Here is a 22,955-nt window from a genome sequence, read left to right as displayed (position 1 = left end):
TTTCTTAATGGTAGAATAGGTTGACCACCTCCAATCCAAATTAATACTGTATTTGAATACTCTATACATGTCGGTTAAATATGGTTTTATGGGTTATTTTATCCCAAGGGGGAACTTCAGTTGCCCACAGAGGAGCGTGGAGGGGGGAGCAATTAGAGGTTGGGTGTCTTGCTGCTCAGGGAAACTGTGACACATAGCTGGCCTGGCCTGGAATCATACCTGCGACAACCAGGGGCTCTGGTTCCCCAGGCAAGCTCACTAACCACGCAGCTATGTGGTCAATAGTGACAACTGTTCAGAAGATGGTGCCCTTTGTGATTTATACCTGGGATTTATTTTTGGATGGCAATGTTAGCATTATTTCTGTTGCAAAGTTTAAATGTGGTTAGTAAAGATGTTCTCATACGTAATTACTGAGATTTACTGTTTATATTTCAGTCTCTTATCATTAGTAAACACACCAACATACCTATATCCCCTGGAACTGCTCATCTTCATTGCAGAAGTACTAGTCGGTCCACACCTACTGCAATGTGTTCTGTACCAACAGTATAAAGAGTTAAGTGACATCACAGATAGACTGCTATGTGTTCTAACTTCTTACAACACCTTACGTTTGTTTGTGTTTTTACATCACATTTTGTCAAACAAGTCCAGCCATTAGGAATCTTTCCATAATTCTTTTCCCCCCTGTGTAGCCTAGTTTTATTGGAGCTGACAAGAAAGTGTCTCAGTCAGTAAACATGAAAACATACTGTAGAGTCTGACGATTGAATTAGATTTAGAGGGAAACAGGAAATAAGATATATCTTTGAGCATAAACATTTTATTTGCTGGCATTTCTTGCAAACCTTATCCAACACAAAAATTGTAAAATAGGATTAGAGCCTTATACTGACAACAATTTAGGCCTAAATAATTATAATTTAACCAATCATCACCAAAAGATGCTATAAGCAGTATCATCTGAAGAAAGAACTAAGGCGCCTTGACTTCTTCAGGAACATTTCCCTATTTATTGCAGGGGAGGTTATCTTTAAATAAGCATTAAATTAAAGTAAATAGCTAACAGTTGAAGATTATTTTCATTTGGCATCATCACAGTCAATGGTGGAAATTCAGATATTTTCCTTGTACAATCATTTCTACATTGTTCTTTGAAAAGTGCGTTGTGACAGTATCTTTCACTAAAAGGTTGTGATGTCTTTTTCTTCTTTCCTTAATATTAGTAACAACATTTATCAGCGGAACTTTGATGATCTTTGCCAACAAGTATCTTCATCACATGAATAAGCAGCATTGAATAACTTCACAACCCCTCAGCTGTTCACTTTTCATCATCGGGAGCTAATCTATATGGCACTCAAAAATCAGGATGCGTGATATGAAGTATACTGTTGTAACATATTTGTATTGCCCCGAACATATGTTAATTGGACATATCAAGTAATAAATATTACAAAAAAATATTTTACACAGCACAAAGCAAATCAAATGTTAGAATTTGCCCAATTATGGACCAACCAATAGTGTATAGCATATATACTGTACCTACAAAATGAGATAATTCTTAGATTAAGAACTTTAAACCCCAAGGTTTTCAGAGGTTTGCTGGATACGGTGGCAACCATGTAAGGCAGTCAGTGCAGCCAATAACATATAGTTTAAACATTGCCATGGTGGAAAAAACATCGCTATGACAATGAGTTTCTATCTGTTGTCAGTATCACAGTGTGCATTGCTCAAACCTTCAGCTTCCTTCTTAATTATAAAAGTCATCCATTTCCCCACACACGTCCAGTGCGGCCCTTTGTCCCTTTGTTACAGTAAGCCATCTTGCTCACATACCGAGGGCAGCAGGGAGAAGTCGAAAGGGACAAACTTAACACCTGTCCCGTGGTAGAATTTGTTCTGGAACTCCACCCTGAAATTAAAAAAAAAAAAATCCTTTTTAGTAAATACACTGTAGTGCATGGGTCTTCAACAGGGGATCCTCCATATCTTTGAGTGATAGGGTCTTTTTCCTTTTTTATATTAACCACTTGAACCCTAGTGTCCATATTCTGAGAACTGTAGCCAAAAATAGCAGATCTACAAGCTCACAACGCCACACGCTGCGAGGCATTGTGAAGCTTGTAGATCATCTATCTTCGGCAAAGAGGTTTGGTGTAGAGGGTTAAAAGAGCAGACTAAGTACAGAGTGAAAGGTCAAGTTTATTATAGGTAATGAAGGCTCAAGTGGTTAAATATCTGAAAACACAAATTGAAATGAATCCAAAATACACTGTTGATTGTGCTGTCAAACGATGAAAATATATGGAATATATGAAAAGGTTGTGGGTCCCTGTTTAATCTCTCTCTCAACTAAAGTACCATGCATAGTAGTACTTAAGGACCGCAGGAATACACAAGAAACGGAGGGGGAGAGTAATTTAATCCGGTCTCTCCGTAGCTCCGGACGTAATTGTCTCTCTCAGTAACCTTACGGACAACACTCAACCTGACGGACTAAAACCGATAAAAACGTACGTACACATGAACTACCCGTGGCGAACTTGTGTCAACCGTGGGGGCAGTAGAGGGAGAAATGTTTCGTCTTTTTTTCTTGTATCCATTTCGTAGGAGGAAGTAAAAAAAACAAACAAAAAAAAAACACAAGTACACGCTGAACAGTGAACAGGCCAGGACGCAGACCCGCATGTCAGCCTAATCAGCGCTCTCTACCTAGTACCAACTGGGCTCTCTCGAATGCGTCTCTCTCCACTCCCGTGCACACGATTTTTGCGGGTATTGGGGTGTTTTTAGTCGGTTTTGGGTCGGTTTGGGTGGCTACCGTGGCTCATTAACTGTCGGCGGCGCCCCCCTTGAGATTGCGCTCTAGGCGGTCGCAACGGCATGTGTCCACGCTCATCCATTCTCCAGTCCTTTTTATATTATACCCAGACAGCACAGTGACTAGCGCCGATGGTTAGTGTCGTTCAATCCGAGTGTATCCTCCAAGGGTGTCTATAAACCTCTCTGTCAACAATGTAGGCGCTATGTATGTAGCATGTAGCATTTGCTCATTGGGAAGATGCATTTGGGTGCCATCTAGTGGATATAGTATGTACATATAGGCTTTATTGAACCCTGTAACACAGAGACCGTACGGTACTATGAATGTCAACGCAATTACCGTACGTACTGTATCACCCCCAAACGTACACAAAATCAACCATACGTAACTATAAATGGCCCTTAAGGGGTCCTTGGCCTGAAAACGTTGAAGACCCCTACTGTAGTGACGTCAGAATAAACTTCCTCCTGACACCTTTCGTCGAGGGTTGTTAGAAGCGGTAATAGTAGTTTTATTTGGTCATTAGGAGTAAATTAATACAATGCTATTGTTTTTCTTTCATAGAGAAAAAAATAAAACACAGACCAAAAAGGTTTATCACTTTAAAAAACATTTAGCCCATAATGATGTGCCCATAATAGGGACACCAGGTTGAAAGTTGTTAATAAACCTTAACCAACACTACATTGTAGAGGTGAAACTATCAATGACATAAGGCGGCAGGGGTGTCACACCAAATTCCCTGGGCCCTGGGTACAAGGATTCACTGCGGGCCCCCCATGAATGATCTTCATAGGTGGAGGAGGAGGTTTAACCCATTTAGACTAGGAACGCATTATTATGCATGATTTTGTGCTTTAACTATTGAAAAATAGCAGATATACAAGCTTGTAGATCTGCTATTTTTGAAAAATCGTGAACATGTGTGAGTCTTTCAATATTTCAAATCCTCTAAGGTTTTTTGAAAAACCTATGTTTCTATGTCAGTGGTGCTCAAACCTTTTCATGTGATGGACCCCCATATGTATTTGGCCACGGACACCCATCGCAAAATATTTAGTTCCAAGGACCCCCAGAAGCAAAATTTGAGTTACAAATGTGCGCTTGAAAAATAAATATATTCAAAGATTTGCACACATTTTCACGACTCTTCAAAAATAGCAGATCTACAAGCTTACGAGTGCCGTGCTGTGAGCTTGTGTATCTGCTATTTTTCAATAGCTAAAGTATAAAATAATTAAGGCCCCTCCACCTTGGGCCCTAGTAACTCAGTCCCACTTTTCCCCACCTTGTGACGCCCTTGTGAGGCGGTACTCACCAGTGGAGGCGGAGAGCATGGAGGAAGGCTGAAAGGCCCTCCATGACTAGAAGGATGGACACGGTGAGTGTAGCAAAAAGGCCAAATACAGGCACCAAAAATAACACTCCTATTCTGGTAGTGATCCTCAGACCCAGGCGCATCACCATGGCCCACAAAACCTCAGACAGCTCTAAGGAACAAAACAGCAACAACAACAGATAAATACCGTCGCAGAGTAGGGTGTGGAAATATCTTCATTTATTACCCGGCTTGTTTGAATGCTTGATTCTGATTGGTCAGTTGCTGAAATCAGCGGTCTGTTATTTCTGGATAACAGACCGCTCCGCTCTATAACAGACCGCTGCCTAATCAAAGACTCAGAGCACCTGCTGCAGTCAAGCTGCACTGCGTGAATCTTGTGCTGTATCCAATATGTCAGCCATGTAAACAAACACACAGCGACATTTAGAACTAAACGTTGCTCTCAAGAATGTTTTTAAAAATATTTTAAGCGAGAAATAGACAACGTAGTGTCAGAAAATGGATTCTATCTAATCACCACTTCCTTGTTTTCCAAGGCGACCGTGTCGCACTAGGGGGACGCCCAGCGCAACACTTGTGGAACACTTCCAGACGTCTTTAAACAAGGAAATACTTTGTTTTGTTTTTAGTTTTGAGTCAAATTATTCATTTTATTTAGTAGCCGGGTAATAAGCGGGATAATGAATGGCTCCTTGGTGAATGACGATATATAACATCCCTTCGGCATGTTATATATCGTCATTCACCACGGAGCCATTCATTATCCCTTACAGAACTGCTGACAATGCACTTACGGGCATGGGCCAAGCTGAGCGCCCACAGACGCAGATAGGACGCCGTGTTGGAGATACAGCCCAAGCAGTATTCAATGGTATGGATGGACTGGTGCAGGAGAACATCTGCAAAGTCAAACTGCAACACAGACACTCAGCCTGAATTTTCATTTCGTTTCAGTGATTCGGGGGCTGCAGCCAGGCTATATTCCATCGGAATGTACTCAAATGTTAAATGGTGATGATGTAACGGTGAAACAGTCTGTGTAAGTGCTGTTACAAGCTAAAAACTATAAAAATACTAAAATTGCTAAAATATAATAATTAATGGTCATAAGTTCATAAAGCATAAATAATCTTATAAGTTCATGGTATAAATACATATTTGGGTTCATAAGTGATTTCATGTAAGGTTAAAAATGTATAATATTAAGATGTGGTTAAAAACATTATGGGATGGAACAAAGATTCACTGACTGTCTATTAGCTGCACACGGGACCTCTTTGATGTAGGCTTGATTACATGTCATTGCTCACAGGTGTAACAAACAGACCTGCTCTGCCTAGAGCACAAGCTGAGCTCTGCGTCCTACTGCTCTTAATGTGATGCACCTCTTAAGTTTTATTATAAGTTTAAAATACGTCTAAAGTCAAAGAAAGACGGTGAAAAGAAAGACTAAAGGACTGAGCAACTCAAGAAGAAGAACCTCCGTTCACAATAGCGGCCACCGAGGTATTCTATGTTTAGATTTGTCTTTCATGTGGACGCTCTGTTTGATGGACACTTAACTGCGCATCGCGCATTTCATGTTTATTGTATTTTCATTTCATGTATGCTTCACTGTTTGAGTACTGTACAAGTTATTGATTATTGTTTATTATGTGTGTGAACCTAGTTCTCACGGCATGTTTGGAGGAGAAGAGAGGAGGAGAATAAACTGCCCGTTTTCATAAAGAACCGACGCCGACCTGTGTTTGTTGTGAAGGGAGCTACAGTGAGAACTCGACTGCTCATCACGGGTAGGAGAGACAACGAAACCACCGCGGGTGACAACGCAACGAAGATCCAGCTTTCAACTAAGCAAAGCCCACAAAGTAGGTGTCGGCATAACGACAAGCAACGGTGATAGACTGTGTTAAAAGCGCAACGTTTCAAGCTAAAGCCAAGAAGTTCTCTGCCACAATCCTCAAGTTAAGGTGGTGTGAGAAGTGGTTAAACTTGGAAAGTGCAACAAGGACTCAGATCTATTTTCCCTGCTTAGTTTAGCCTTCACGTTTGGGACAATTCTAATGTGCTGGTAGTTGTCACATTGCACAAGGTTTAAGAAGAAGATCATAAGCAAGTTATCAGAGTTATAAAAAGAAGAGACATTCAAGTTGATATTAATGTGATATTGTGTTTCTAAACTAAAGGGTTTAAAGTCGTTTTGCATTTCATGATAAATAAGTTAAAAGGATAAATTCATTCTGTACTTTGAACAAGGTTTAAGAAGTTAAAGGACAACAATCTCATTTTATTTTGATATAAAGTAAAGGTTTAAAGGACTACTCATTTGGTTTTACTCCTAAACTAAGAAGTTTAAAGGAGAACTACCTAAGTTTTGTTTTTATTTTTGGCTTTTGCTGAAGAGTAACTAAGGTTAAAGGGCAACTCCGCTGTTGTAAAAATATTTCCTTATTTAAAGAATAAGTGATTTAAGGTATTTCTAAGGTATTTTCTCTGCATTTAAGGTTGAATTTTGCATTTCGCCAAGGTTGTTTCTTTTTGTTTTGAAATTGAAGTTACCTTCACACCCACAGTACACTACAGTTATTTAGGATTTTACACACAGTTAACACACTATTAGACACACTTCAAACTCTTCATTCACACGTTCCATGCCATACATTCATTCAAAATGTCTGACCCAAGCACCAAGACCGGCTATGAAGATGCCAATACAGTGAATCCATCTTCCCAATCCCAAGTTACAGAAGATGAAAATATCAATGCATCTCTATCCGAGGCTACAGCCACCGAATCGGAAGAGGTGGAAACACTACGAAGAAGTGAAAGAAGTCGAACCCTGACAGAAAAGGGAAGAGAACTTCACGAAGAAAGGCTAAAGAGTGTAAAACGTCGGTACAGAACTGTTTTCTGCAAGTGGAAGTGTGCGGTAAAAATAAGCAAAGACACTTTGTCTGATGTGTCTGCTCCCGATGATGACTTACAAGAGGCAATTCAGAACATGGGAATGACCTCAGAGTTAACATCCATTTATGAAGAGTTACGTCGACTGGAAACCCCTGAACCAGACTTGCGACGTAAGATAGACACCTGCGTGTCTCTTTCACACCTTATTATTCAGAAGGCAACAAGGAGACTCCAAAGGCATGTATCAGAAGATGACGAACTATGGCCTGACTTTGGATCTATCTTAGATTCAACAAGTTCCTTGTTAGAGCCACCGTCTCAGTCGAAATGTGATACCCATTCAAGCAACAACACAGTCAAAAGAAACGAGGCTGCAGCTGAAGCCGCTGCATCTCAAGAAGTTCTGGCAGTGTTGGATGAACAAGAGAGGGAAACAAGAGAGCTTCTGAGGCTACAAGTGGAAGAAAAGGAACGACAGGCACAGTTCGAAACTGAGAAACAAGCGATGGAGGCTGAAACGTTGTCCAGACAACAAGCGATGGAGGCTGAAACGATGGCCAGAGAGCTAGCAATAAAAGAAAGGCAACGTAAGATAGAACGCCTAGAGGAAGTGAAGAAGCTGAATGCTGCACAAGCTCGAGTAAGGGTGTATGACCTAGCAGAAAACTCCCCTTCCGTCCCTCGGACCCTGACAGTCCCAACACAAAATCTCAACATTTCAAGTTCCCCATTTATTCCTCGATCCCTACCAGTTACGGTACAAGTTCCACAAGTCTCAAGCAACCCATTCATTCCCCAATCTCAGACGGTTGTAACACAAGTCCTCCACGACTCAAACCCCTCATTCATACCGCAACGAGTCACAAGTCAATCCCCAAGTTCCCAAAGTCTACAGCAAGCTACATCAAATTCAATGTATCTGCCACAAGGACAGGACAGCACTAATTTTGTCAATAAGCTAGCAGAAGCTATAAGTGGAAATCGTCTTCCAACACCAGAGCCCACAGTATTTACTGGAGACCCTTTGCAATTCAGAGGCTGGCAACTGTCTTTCAGAACATTAATAGACAAGAAAAACATTTCAAAGGAAGAGAAACTGTACTATCTGAGAAAGTACCTAGGGGGCGCTGCAAAGAAAGCCATTGAAGGTTTCTTCCTACTAGGCACAGAAGAAGCATACGACACAGCCTGGCAGCTGTTAGAAGAACGGTTTGGAAACCTATTCCTAATTGGAAGGTCTTTCATAGACAAGCTGCATGCATGGCCAAAGATAAGCACTAAGGACGGCTATGAGCTAAGAGATTTTGCAGATTTCCTCTGGGGCTGCGAAGCTGCAATGACTCACATTACGTCATTGAATATTCTCAACGACTGCAGCGAAAATCAAAAGATACTGCTGAAGTTACCAGATTGGTTGGTGTCCAGTTGGAACCGCAAAGTAAATAGAGACAGGCAAGAGGGGATTGAGTATCCTTCTTTCAAAGAGTTTGTAGACTTCCTGTCAGTAGAAGCAAAGATTGCTTGTGATCCCATATCCTCAGTACAAGCAATAAGGAGCTCTGAAGGAGAGAAACCAAGACAACCACGAAGCCAACCCTTTCAAGCAAAGACATTGGCCACAAACATGACACAGAGTAAGACTCTCTCATGTGTCCTCTGCGAAAGAACAGGACATGACCTTACCAAGTGCAGAAAGTTCCAAGAAAGGACACTTGAAGATCGTGTTAAGTTTGTGCAAACAGAGAAGCTTTGCTTTGGATGTCTAAAGACTGGTCATCGCTCAAAGGAGTGTGAGGACAAGAGCACATGTGAACAATGTCAGAGGAGACATCCGACATGTTTGCATGATGAGAAGTTCAACGAACAACAAAGGTCAAGACCTAAAAGAGAAGACAACTCAAATACTGAGGCAAGCGCTACAGAGGCAGATACTACAGAGGTGAATGCAACAGCATTCACAACTGCCACCAGAGTCGTAAAGGAAGGTGTAAACACACACACGTCCTCAATCGTACCAGTCTGGGTCTCATCCATAAAACAGCCAGATCAAGAAGTTCTTGTCTATGCGCTCTTAGACACACAGAGCAACAAGACGTTCATTCTTGATGAAGTGGCCCAAGACTTAAAGACGGACAAAGAGAAAGTCAAAGTGCGACTATCAACAATGTCTACAAGGTCAACTGTCGTACCATGTCAGAAATTGACAAACCTACAAGTAAGAGGATACAACTTGGAGAAAAGAATCCTGTTAACAACAGTTTTCACACAGGAGTTAATTCCAAAAGACAAGTCACACGTTCCAACTTCGGAGACGGCTCTAAGGTGGCCTCATCTGGAACAATTGGCGGATAAGATTCCACCTCTGTTGGACTGTAAGATTGGCCTAATGATCGGCTTCAACTGTCAACAAGCCCTCCTACCGAGAGAGATCCTGTCAGGTGATGATGGTCAACCATATGCACAGAGGACCGATCTTGGCTGGAGCATCGTTGGCTGCTCACATCCGGTGGACAACTGCAGTGCTGATGTAGTGGGAACCAGTCACAGAATCGTCATGCAAAGGGTGACACCTGCTGTTCAGCCATCAGTTGAAATCAAAACAGAAGTGCACACAGAAGTGCACAAAGTGTGCAAAGCTCAAGTTAAAGACATCAAGCCAAATGACAATAAGCAACACACAGTTCAGTCAAAGGAGAGACCTGACTGTCCTGTGAATCAGAATCTCCCACATGGAGAGAAAATGGTGGGAGAACGAGAAATGACCACTGAGCCGTGCAAGGTTCATGTTAACGAAGTCAAGGCAAAGGAAGTGAATTCAGTGAGGAACCACTTTACAAAGCCTTCTAACAAGTCCAGAGGAAGGAAACGGAAGCGAGAAGACTTCACTGAAATCATTAAGAAAGCCAAACTTCTAACAGAAAGCACCCTGGACAAGAAGAATAGCCTCAGGGTGGGAGGGCAGCTATCCCGATCAAACTTACACCACGTGAAACATCCCACACCTGGACAGTTCCACAAAGAAGACCTCCATCAGAAGAAGAGGTGGAGAAGAGTGCACTTCCTAGCCAGTGAATTCTGGCCTAGATGGAAAAGTGAATGCCCTTGGGGCAGATGGTGCAAAGGATGAAGCCACTGGTCAGACACCACACTTAGAATAAGGCATACTCACGCAAAGTACACACTCAAGGTCAAACTTTGATTTGTTCTTTTCATGGTTTTTGGTTTAAGAAAATCCCACATTTTGAATGTGATTGATTTGGTGGGAGTGTAAGTGCTGTTACAAGCTAAAAACTATAAAAATACTAAAATTGCTAAAATATAATAATTAATGGTCATAAGTTCATAAAGCATAAATAATCTTATAAGTTCATGGTATAAATACATATTTGGGTTCATAAGTGATTTCATGTAAGGTTAAAAATGTATAATATTAAGATGTGGTTAAAAACATTATGGGATGGAACAAAGATTCACTGACTGTCTATTAGCTGCACACCGACCTCTTTGATGTAGGCTTGATTACATGTCATTGCTCACAGGTGTAACAAACAGACCTGCTCTGCCTAGAGCACAAGCTGAGCTCTGCGTCCTACTGCTCTTAATGTGATGCACCTCTTAAGTTTTATTATAAGTTTAAAATACGTCTAAAGTCAAAGAAAGACGGTGAAAAGAAAGACTAAAGGACTGAGCAACTCAAGAAGAAGAACCTCCGTTCACAATAGCGGCCACCGAGGTATTCTATGTTTAGATTTGTCTTTCATGTGGACGCTCTGTTTGATGGACACTTAACTGCGCATCGCGCATTTCATGTTTATTGTATTTTCATTTCATGTATGCTTCACTGTTTGAGTACTGTACAAGTTATTGATTATTGTTTATTATGTGTGTGAACCTAGTTCTCACGGCATGTTTGGAGGAGAAGAGAGGAGGAGAATAAACTGCCCGTTTTCATAAAGAACCGACGCCGACCTGTGTTTGTTGTGAAGGGAGCTACAGTCTGTATTGGGTCCATATTTAAAACATAATGCAATGTGTTTGATAATGTGAGTCATACAGTAGAGCTGTAAATAATAATAATTATTATAAACATCAACATAAAAGTCAATTAATGTAATCATGTTAAAAACATAAATTAAATAAATAAAGATGAAATGAAAAGAAATGAAATTTCCTTTGGGCTAATTCAGGATTAAGGCCTAAGGTGTAATTTAACTTAGATAAAATATTTGACACAGATAGAGGGAAAAATGCCTAACCTCTTTGGGCATGGTCCCTCTACCGTCCACCTCATCAAGTCCCTCTTCTTCATCTTCTTCATAGGATGGTACAGTAGAATCATCTTCACTTACACGTCTTACCCTCTCATAACCCTGGGTTAAGACAATAGCTTTAAATAATCACGTGATACGTTGAGGAACTCAAAACATACCACAGGCGTGTCACATACAGTATATATACTATCATCGTCCTATGATGGTATCACTCAACGAAAATTGCAGATCTACAAGCTCACATGCATTGCAATGTGATGCATTGTGTTTGTGGTGAGTGACACCAACATACATCAAAGTATAAATCAGAAAATTGCATTTCCAACAACCTAAGAATGTGGTTCAAATCTGTTTCCATGTGTTTTTTGCTGTTCAGACTTGATAAAACCAATCTGATTCCAGCCTGCAGGGTTCCCACACATTTTTACCAATTAATTTCCAAAACTTTTCCAAAACCTTTCCAGAATATTTAACCCAATTTCCAGGACTATATAACAATAATTCAGCTCAATAACAGGTAGCTTACTCCTATGCGCAATGCCCAAAGACAGGTAGTGTATGCCAGTGGTTCTCAACCTTTTCAGGCGGTGACCCCCGAAATAATATTTTTTTAACTGGGGACCCGGCACCCTGACGAGCACTAAGGCCATGGCTACACAGAGCTGGATATTTCTGAAGCTAGAAATATTTTTGTGCTGTTGGGGCTTGCAGCCACACGAAGCTGGATATTTTGGCTGTGAAACTGGATATTTTTTAAACCGGATAAATAAGTGGAGAGATTGAAAAATATCCGATTCACTGGATCCGTGTAGACAGGGAACCCGGATATCTCTGAAGACTTTACTGTGTGTGTGCTTGTTAGACCTAGATATCTTTGTCGTGTGGACCTAGATATTTTTCTATGTGGATATCTGAAAAACCGGGATACATGAAATATCCAGCTCCATGTGGACCTAGATATTTTTCTATGTGGATATCTGAAAAACCGGGATATATGAAATATCCAGCTCTGTGTAGCCATGGCATAAGAGTAGAGGAATTTTGTATAACACGGTTTTATTGTGAAAATAACCGATCTACATGCTCACAACGCCTCGCAACGCGAGGCGTTGTGAGCATGTAGATCTGCTATTTTCACAATTTCTGCCTCTAATATTTGACAATTTGGCCCATGTTTAATTTGTCATTTCAGAGGTATTAACAAAATCAATAACCAAAGACAACGCATAGCTATACCTTCCAGGACCCTTGATCAATTCCAAAACTTTTCCTGTACTGGAAAAATATTTTTCTAATTTCTAAATATTTCCAGGAATTTCATGACCGTGGGAACCCTGCTAAGAATGTGGTTCAAATCTGTTTCCATGTGTTTTTTGCTGTTCAGACTTGATCAAACCAATCTGATGCCAGCCTCGATAGAGGAGGAAATGGACAATCTGAACACAGCCCATGTGTTACCGAACTCACTCTGCGTCTGCGCAGGCCTTTGCCTCCACGGTACAACCAGTAGAGATACAGAGGCTTTCCTAACAGCAGCACAGGAACAGAGAGCATGGCTACCACCACTAGAAAGACCTGGAGTCCAGTCTGGGGAGTCAAGACAGACACACAAATTTTATCAGTATGACCTTTCATATTTGACACGGTATGTATGCTCAACAGTCAACACAACACAGACCTGTCCTGGATAGATTGGAGTGACATCTGCTCCCTGCATGAGGAACATGTTGATGAAGTGGATGAGGATGCTGGGGGCCAGCCGCGAGTCACGTGCGCCAAATGCTAGCCACTTGTAGAGAATCATGCAGACCAGGTAGCCAAAGAGACACAGCAGGAAAAGCAGCTCAGGAAGAAACAGCAGGTAGACGTTAAACTTCTGCCGGAAATGCCTGGAGGGAGAGAGAGAGAAAACACATGTAGTAACCTGTCTACTGGACTTGACATCCGTAGACGGGTTTACTACAACTTTTTCTGACTAATATTGCAATTGCGATTTTATTTGCGATATTTATATATTTATTTTAAGGTAGGATAAGTGATCGTTTTTTTGGTTAAAACATTTTAATTTTTTTTGTTAAAAGGTTGACATAATAAATTATTTTAACCAAATAAAATCACTTCACTACCTTAAGTCAAGCTTCCAAAGCTTCAGTTGAATATTTATTGTGTAATACATTTAAAAAGAAATTGATTAATAACTAGGCAAATTGGCAATCATTCAAATGGTTTGATTCAGTTCGGTTGTATTTTCAAAAGATTCCCTTGCTTTCATCAAGGCAAAACAATGCACCCTAAGACTATTTTCACGTGTGCAGGGGACGGAGGAGGGGAGCCACCGTCGCACAGAAATCACCTTTGCGATTTGCTAATTGCGTGGTTCCAAATCGCGATTTCTGTTTAAAAACGATTAATTGTGCAGCCTTAATCATGACCATAAAACCTTTGATTCTGTGGGGGAAAAAATTATAATTATATGATACATAACATTTAGATTTAATAAATACCCTTTGTTTAGCGGTTTTACATGTTTTCTCAATCAAAGGTTTTATAGTCACGATTCACCAGGATCCTGGATGGCTTTATTTTAGACTTAAACAAATTGAAATAAATATTTTTTTTCCAATCTCTATAGGTAAAATGAATTAATGATTTTTTTTAGTGGCACCCGTAAACCACATACACTGGTATGCCTTATAATTAGTTAATTAACTCACAGATGATTGAAGACACTTAGCACCACTCCGAAGCTCATGTGTATGACACCAATTATGACAGACATCTTCATCTTGTAAGAGTTGAGGAAGGACAAGCGATTCACTGCCATGTTCCATATCTGTCAGAGAATTGGAAACATAAAAATAACAATTCACAAACTACTGCACCAGGCACTAATTCTATTGTTAATATCTGGGTATACTCACGGGATCAATGCCAAATGGGTAGGGTCCATTGAACACGCCACTGACATTGGGGTCAAGAGTGAGCAATGCATTTGTTTGGAGGGTTTCATTTCTGCAATATAACATGAAAGTATTACTTTACTTAGCCAAAGATTATAACACATATTAATACAGGATGCAACTTATAGGACCTGACAACTTCAAGCAAAGTATTAACTGTGACTCATGGTATACACATTACATTACATTTTCAAGGCCTATCTTAGCTGGAGATTTTGAGGAAGCCAATGGTTCAATAAATTTCAGTATGAAATTAAAATAAACTTTGCATAGTACTCGCTTGAGACGGGTAATCCAACAACATTCATTTTGGTTGCCTTTATTTGATCAAATGTCAATGTTTTGTCAACATTTAATGCAGCTTAAAGTGCAGATTTCTCAAGAAAAGATTGTTTTACAAACAAAATGCAAACGTTCATGACATTCACATGGATATAAATATCAGCCAGAGGAACTGAGAATTGTAAAGTGAATCAAAATTTACAACAATAACAAAAACTACAGTATGCTTTGGAAAATGGTCAGCAGAAATATAAAGCATACTGTGACTCAATGGGATAAGCTATTACTGTCCTATAACATGCATAATTGCTTTACATGTATGAGCATGTTTCTATTGATGACTCACGTCCATTGCTGGTTTATGAACATAGCTCTGACACTCCAACTAGAGCCAAATATGTTGAAGGACTTTGAAAAACAGTCGTTGTAGATCAGCCCGGTGTACACAGAGAAGAGCCCCATCATCAGGATGATATAACGTCCCTCGAAGAACATGATCCAAATCTTAACCCAGATAAAGTAGAATGTTGTCATTCCAGGGAATAATAAATAAAAAAACAAAATCATACAAATGACCCAAGGAATATTTTCTACCTCATTACTGGATCTTTTTCTTCTGTGTCCCTTCTCTGTCAGCACCATCCACAGGCCAAAGAGAGCCATGACAAGCCCATGCCCCAGATCCCCAAACATAACAGCAAACAGGAAAGGGAATGTGATGATGGTGTAGGGAGCTGCCAATAAAAGAAAAAGGATTAAATTACACTTGTAGCTAAGCTAGGGATGGGACGATAATCGTTATTATCGTTTATCGTGGAGATTTAATTTATCGTCCTCTGTCATGCACTGGGATCAATTCACCTTTTATTTGCCGAGCTGCATATGCGATACCATTTAAAGCCTCTATAATTGGAAAAACAGACCTGGAAATAAGGTACTCGATACAGTCTTTTTTTCGCTCTCTACCAACACGACGCATTGTGAGCTTGAAGATCTGCAATTTTTTGGCAAATGTTCTGCCCCAGGATATTGGATGTTGGGATATTTTGATAATATCGTGAATCGCAATCTTTTTGGTCACAATAATCGTGACACGACATTTTCATATTGTCCCATCCCTACTCTAAGCTATCGCAAACCTGCAGTAAAATAAAAAACACATCAGGGCCCCTTGAGAAGACTAGGGCCCTATTTTCAACCATGCTAAACCATAAACCCCTAAACTTCTTTGACTTTTTTTTTACTATTTTGAAAAACCTTTTAAAATACTTCAAATAGCCTATCTACATTGACACGTTGTGAGCTTGTAGATCAGCTATTTGAACTATTTAAAAATGTTTTTCAAAATAGGACCCACTGGGTATGTAGTGATGCGCAGAAGCAGGGATTGAACCCGGGGCTCCCACTAGCCAGACCAACGCACAAACCGTCGGGACAATAGGGCTGAGCCCAATTGGCAGGGCTGTTGTGGGCTGGTTCATGGCTGTACTAACTGTGGTGGGGACTACAGGTACATACAGTAAGACCATCACATTGTACATGCAGGGACATGCATCAGTTCTTACCTGGACTGGCCTCCCTGTAGTCTCCAACCCCATATGCCTCCACAATGCTCTGGAAGCCAGATGTGAATTTGTTGGTTCTCAACAAGGTGGGCGGAGTGTCATTGCTTGGGATCCGGTTCACAAAGGATGGTACAGTTGCCTCACCTTTTCTCTGGAAAAGTAGGAACGAAAACGATAAGGATGAATACATCATATCATTTTATCAATAATTCATATTATGTTACAGAATACAGATACAAAATCTCAAAAGTTGTAATAAGTCTTTGAGTATACACATACAGTACATACTGTACATCATACATACAAAGAGCTGTTTATTTCACACAAATAAATACGTCAAACTGCGGGGGCACAGTGGCCATGAAATTCCTGCACTGGCATGTTATCTCCATTTTTCACATACTGAAACAATGTACTAAACCCGCCTGCACAAACCTCAAGGCAGTTTAGATTAGCTCGGGACACACATACAAGCAGACAGACAGACAGAAAGACAGACAGGCGTGTACACGCAAGCACGCACACAGCCCCTATAGACCATTTAACCTCTTGCAGTGGTTAATGAATGTTTTGGCGACACACTCACCGAACCCTCCTCTAGTGCCCCGCGCAGGTTCGCCAGGTCATTAACAGGACACCATACTTCTGCTATTAGACACTTGTTGGTGACGTCGAAACTGCAGAGGTTGAGGATGTGATAAATGGCCTTCATCTTTTTCACCTGCACAACCCATGTAAAGGCTGACTCAGAAGCCTTCTGCAGCACCTGCTTCAAGTAGTCCTCTGTACGGTGCAGCACCTGGAGGAAGGGAGCATTCATTATACAACCATGTTTATACATGTCTGTATGGACGACGTATTGATTGCATGTTAAGAGTTTTCTGTAATACACTTTTAGTATGGCGGTTTTAGCCGTGGCAGAAGGTTTAGCAAAGTCCTACATTGTTAAGGTCTTGCATGCGTGTTCTTAGGCTATCCATCACATCCGCTCTCTCCTCGTCATTCTCGGGGTGAGGGTAAAGATGACAGTGGTAACTGAGGGATAACCAAGCACACAATGATGTGACATATTATGAAACTATGGTTTTCGAGAAGGGTGAAGTATAGGGAAGGGACGATAATCGTTGTCGTTTATTGTGATAAAAAAACACTCACAATAATCGTATTGTGGAGATTATCCTCCGTCATGCACTGGGATCAATTCACCTTTTATTTGCTAAGCTGCATATCTGGTACCACTTAAACGCTCTATAATTGGTAAAACGAAACTGGAACTAACTTGATTCAGTCTTTTTTGTTTCACTCTACCAAATCTCTTTCCAAAAAATTGATGATCTAGATCTGCTATTTTTTGGCAATGGAGGTTGGGGGATATTTTGATTATCGTGATAATATCGCAAATCACATCGTCCCATCCCTAGTGAAGTAGATGAGGCATCTGATAACAATAATGTATTCTCAGATTAAGTTAGTGTATGCTAACAATAACTAACAAACTTACCAGTCACAGATTTTTTGAACCTTTTGGCCAATCTGATCACCCCAGAATGAGATGAGAAACACAACGCTTTTGTTGATCTCACCCTGTAATAATAGATATGTTATTACTGATATTTAAATATATATATAACATTTCTGTGTATATAGCATGTCCCTCGTCGCATCCAAAACAGTTGTGTTATTCAACTCACAGTGTCCAAATCAGTGAGGTTCTCGTCCATTTCGGCGTAGCTGAGGATGGTGTAGCCTTTACAGACTCTCCACAGCATGCGCTCAAAGGCCTCCATCTTTACTCTCAGGATAAGTCCTGACACAAATCTGTGGTCAAGAGAGTTCAACGTGAGTCCAGATTCATATCATGGTTATGTCCAGGGGTGTCGCACTAAATTCTGGGCCCTGGGTACAAGGATTCACTGCGAGCCACCGAGGAATGTTCTTCATAGGGGGAGGGGGTTTAACCCATTTAGACTGGGAACGCATTATAACGTGTTATTTTGTGCTTTAACAAATTGAAAAATAGCAGATATACAAGCTCACAGTGTGGCACTCGGTGCCTCGCTGTGAGCTTGTATTTCTGCTGTTTTTCAATAGCTAAAGTATGAAATAATTAAGGCCCCTCCACATTGGGCCCTAGTAACTCAGTCCTACTTTCCCCCCCTTGTGACGCCCCTGGTTATTTCAGTTAAATCAGTCATCTTATATGGTGGAATTCTGATACTATAAAGACAAATTTATACTTAGTTGCGCTGCACTGTCACACACTCACGCTCGCTCTACAAGCTCAAAACACATCTCACCGTGGCGCTTGAGTCTGAGTCTGAGTCTGTAGATTGCCCATTTTCGCTGTGCGACACGACGCCGTAACAAATATAAATCAAGCATACTGTAACTCACCCCAGCTTGGCTCCTAGTCTTTGCATGCCGGTGCATCCAGTCACAGAGTCTGTCTCCATTGTGGGAAATTCTTCATACTGTGGACCAAGAGCCTCATGCTACATATATACAACGAAACACATTTGAATAATCAGATTTCCATCACGTCTTTATGACAAGAATCTAACATACCCAAGCCTAAAACTGTATATTGGCTTTAGCTTCTCTAGACTAGATAGCATATGGCTATCTGTCTTTTTTTGAGTGTCCTATACGAATGTAATAGCATAAATTAGGCGTAATACCTGTCCTACACTGTGACTGTGCTATTAATATAGGATAATATAGGATGCTTTCCAGTACAACCTCGTCTAGTAAAAGAAATATCATCTCACAAGAGAAAGATGTTGCTGAGTCTCACCTGACATGAAAACAGATCAATCAGAGACCGGAGTATGGATTGCGCGTGACAGACGGTCGGTGTCAATTAGACGAACGATCCTAAACTGTAGCTGTATAAACAGACTCACCCTTGAGCGGCTGTGTACGAAGGTCCGTGTGATCTTCAACATGTGCGTGTACTCTGTGAGCTCCAACAGGTTCCTCTGCAGCTTCTCCTTGTTCCTAGTCACCTCACTAAGCTCCATCTCAAGCCTCTGAAGCTGCTCCTGAAAACCACAGCAAATTACTGGCATCATGAATACTTGTACAACACTACAAAAACAGGAAATAGGCTTCTGCCCTATGGGCCACATGGCTCAGGAACTATTGGTTCTCAAGGCTACTTATTTATTTACTACAATATAACTAACAAAACTGCTGTGGTAGGAGAGGTGGTCTTTCTGCTCTTATTGAGACATACCCTAGTCTAGAGATCATGTGCTAGGGTATGACTACTACTGGTTGACAAATGTATTGCATGAATCACCTTCCCAAATGTGCTCTATTATAGCTCAACATTAAAGGTTTCACAGGGTAACTGAGATTGAATCCTTGGTCGGACATGAAAGTTATGGATTGCAGCTTTAGACAATAATTCAACACTGCATGTTGTTGGTTATGGTTGGTTTGGCCACATTTAAACCATATTATATATGTCATATGTAATCAAACAAAGGTAAACAAAGGCAATTTACCATGATCTCAAGGACTTGTTTGGGTGGTGGAGCAACAGGACTTTCATCATCTTCTGGAAAAGCTATATTAGCCTTGCGTATCTCTCTGAAGAGGTAGCCTTGGTCATAGAAAGAAATAATCAAAAGATCATCTCATTAAGAAAGCTCAATATAATATCAGAACAAGTTAGAACTATTAGGCGAAAAGGTTAGTTTCACTACATCATAAAGATGTCAGTCTGGTCAGTCTGTTGGCACAAGCAAAACTAGACCGTTCAGCGTCCAGATGACCTTTCATTCAGATATACAGTGGTCCAGTCAAATTGCTGTCTTACCCAGAATTCTCTCCATCTCCTCGCACCTTTTGATCTCGCTGACAAAGCGGCGCTGGAATGAGCTGACACTTGGGTTGAGCTGCAACCAGAGAAGCATTATAGTCAATGTGCAAATAAGAGCATTTGCCAATAATACCTGACCGAGGTTATGAAAGGTGGCTGCATTCTTTAGCACTTTTGACAGCAGGCACTAAGTCAACTGTTGGAAAGTTAATGCCGCTGACATACTTCATTCCTTAATGTTTATTGAGTTCTTTATTGATCAAATCGCTTGTGCATCGCATGGCTGCAGCTCTGTCTTTAGAATGAGACCTCAGACCTCAATGAGATTTTACCTACGTAGATTACTATGAGAAACATCACAACTTGTCCGTGTTCGTCTGTCTGGACGTGTACACATTTTTACGGTCTATGGGTTTGCCCTCTGACATCATGCTCTGATGTCAGTGTGATGTCAGGAGAACCACTCTTTAACAGAATGGGTTTGCCGCTCTGACATCACGCTCTGGCTTCACTGTGATGTCACACTAACAGAATACCTGTTATAATAATGATGCTGATGATTATTATTACCACAGGGTCATCCCTATATTCCCAGGGTCTTATGTTCTATGGTCCTATGTTCCCTGACGTTCAGTGTTATATGAGATACATAAAGGGGGGAGGGGGCTGTGTAAATAAGCTGTATAAAGCGTATAGGATCTCCTTTTAGTTGACCTTGTACCAGTGAACAGTACTGTCATGAAAATGTACCCTTTCCTATGCAAACTGTACCTTTTCCTACGCAACCTTCTAATAAAGTCTTCAATCAAACAATCCCATGTCAGGGTTCGAACTGAGTTAGGGATAGGGTTAACATTAGGGATCATCATGGTTGGCATGTGCAAATAGCTACAGTTTTGGTAGTGTTCTACTTTTACCCTAGTGATATCTAAATGGAGTAGGCGGCCTATATTGGGACATTCAGGCATATTTATGGCGGCTCTATAAATTGCCTGCATGCACGCACACAGAAACAAAGACTGACCATTTATTTTGCAGCTTTAAAAATAAACAGATTTTTCATACAGACAGTTTATTAGGCTAGACAGTAAAACAAAAATCCCCAGTGTTCATTTATCCATCAGTAAACTCCCATTGTCTCCCAAGTGTAACCAAATGGACCCACGTCCCACAAGCGTCCACTTGTACGTCACACTATCAGAGTTAAATGAGCACTTCGGTTCATTAGTAAACCTATACTTACATCTCGAAACTCGACCAGTCCCATTTCTCCAAGCTCACTTATGCAGTCATATTCCGAGCCGGACTGCAGGAACAATTGCGCCAAGCACATCTCCTCACTTCGGAACACCATCTTTTATCTGTAGGCAATCCACCTCCCGGCCTTAATTTGTCAACTATCCGTTAGACATCGAGCGATTTAACACTAATAAGAATATGCCATCGCATCACACCAACCTCTTAACCAATTAACGACCCCGATGATGGACTAATGTCGGTAAATAAAGATATATTTTTCAAGGGATCAGTATAGTGACATTGTCAGTCTAGAGACATCGCACTGTAAGCTTATGCTTAGCTCGCGTTCCTTCCAAGAAGACGTTTAATCTCTACGGCATAAATAACGTGGAAACAAAGGCCAAAACCTCCTTATTGCACCTATTCCATCGACAGGGCTCCGCGAACGCCGTCATCCTTGCTGCAGGCTACCTTGAACACCTGTCACCGTGTTGCAAAAAGACTGTAATAACGCGATACTACTGGTCGGTCAAAACTACAAAAGAAACGGCTAAATGTTATATAATTGCTGAGTGGTTTAGGCGATACGGCAAATTCATCTAAAGCACGTTTAAAGGCGATAATCAGAAATAGGCTACGGCCCTAGATTCGCACTGGGCTGCTACAGTACGTCGCCCCGGCAATTGACACAGATTGCGTCTTTGGGTTGCCAGATATTGCTCTATACGCAAATGAGTGCGCCCGACTCGTAGACCTTTTGCAGTAGGAGAAATGTTCCAGTTTTCCTTTAAATGTGTAGCAATGAAGAACCCCCTGACCCAGATCTTCAAATAATATATAGACTATATTCATCAGCGGGGAAATCACACTAGCAGGATGACTAGGTTCTCTGAAGCCCATATAAGCTCTATTTATTATTAGGCTACACCTGCATACATAACCTATTATTTACACCCACCCATGTCTTGGTGTCAACGTATTCAAACTTGTACAAATAAGAACTAGATTGGCTACTCAAATATTCCTATGAGTGACTATGTTCTTATATAACCCTCTGGGACATATAAACGAATGCAATGTCTACTCTAGATCTAATAACTAGCCTATAATATTTAATCAGATCACCAACCTGCAAAATATTGACATCCATCACACAAGATTTATAATATGGAGTATCCTACCTACCATTCAGTTGAACATCATGTTATACGTTTTCAATAGAGTTCTGAATTTATATAATTATTAAAAAAGAATCTAGATAGGGTGGTAATATCAAACATGGCAACCGCTCCATCCACTTATATATTCCGTTCCATCGCTGAAACCAGGCCGACCATCTGCCTTTCCTTTGTGTGAAAGAGTCAATCTGTCGTGATTTTAAAATGGTATGCATTTGATATACTATAGCAGTTTTAACTTTCAAATATTAATTTGACAAGCCTCACGCATTGATTGGTGACTTTAAATTGATGCTCAGAGTTATCTTCACTTAGTGCCATTACAGCCATTGGAACAAAGGTGAAGGATTTTTGTAAAGAACCTGGGCTTTATAATACCATTTAAGCAAAGAATACGATTTCAGAAAATTGTGTAGTACTGTGTTTTATTTGTCTGTCATTTAATGTTGGATGAGTACGAGTTGTAAAAAGGGGCCCCAATTTAAACAAGCCCAAAAGCTTTCTTGCAGTCTTCATCCTTCCAGTTGCAGCTGACCTTGTATCAGTGAA

The 22,955-nt window shown here is 40.7% G+C and overlaps 1 protein-coding gene across 1 annotated transcript; it reads right to left on the bottom strand.

The window, feature by feature from the left end:
• Nucleotides 1-1,821: 1,821 nt before the first annotated feature.
• Nucleotides 1,822-21,343, bottom strand: atp6v0a2a (ATPase H+ transporting V0 subunit a2a; the record flags this gene model as incomplete). The annotated part of the gene is made up of 20 exons (XM_080742522.1): nt 1,822-1,924; nt 4,155-4,326; nt 4,973-5,090; nt 11,342-11,455; nt 12,824-12,943; nt 13,035-13,245; nt 14,071-14,189; nt 14,278-14,368; nt 14,945-15,102; nt 15,193-15,332; nt 16,164-16,314; nt 16,750-16,962; nt 17,105-17,198; nt 17,665-17,747; nt 17,855-17,981; nt 18,558-18,655; nt 19,067-19,204; nt 19,673-19,770; nt 19,987-20,065; nt 21,233-21,343. 20 exons carry the CDS (start codon nt 21,341-21,343, stop codon nt 1,822-1,824), a joined length of 2,538 nt encoding a protein of 845 aa, XP_080598648.1.
• Between the last annotated feature and the right edge of the window lie 1,612 nt (nt 21,344-22,955).

The sequence above is a fragment of the Nannobrachium achirus genome, assembly GCF_963921795.1.
Source record: "Nannobrachium achirus genome assembly, chromosome: 15".
In the NCBI taxonomy this organism is placed as follows: Eukaryota; Metazoa; Chordata; class Actinopteri; order Myctophiformes; family Myctophidae; genus Nannobrachium; species Nannobrachium achirus.
This window is presented reverse-complemented; position numbering and strand designations above follow the sequence as displayed.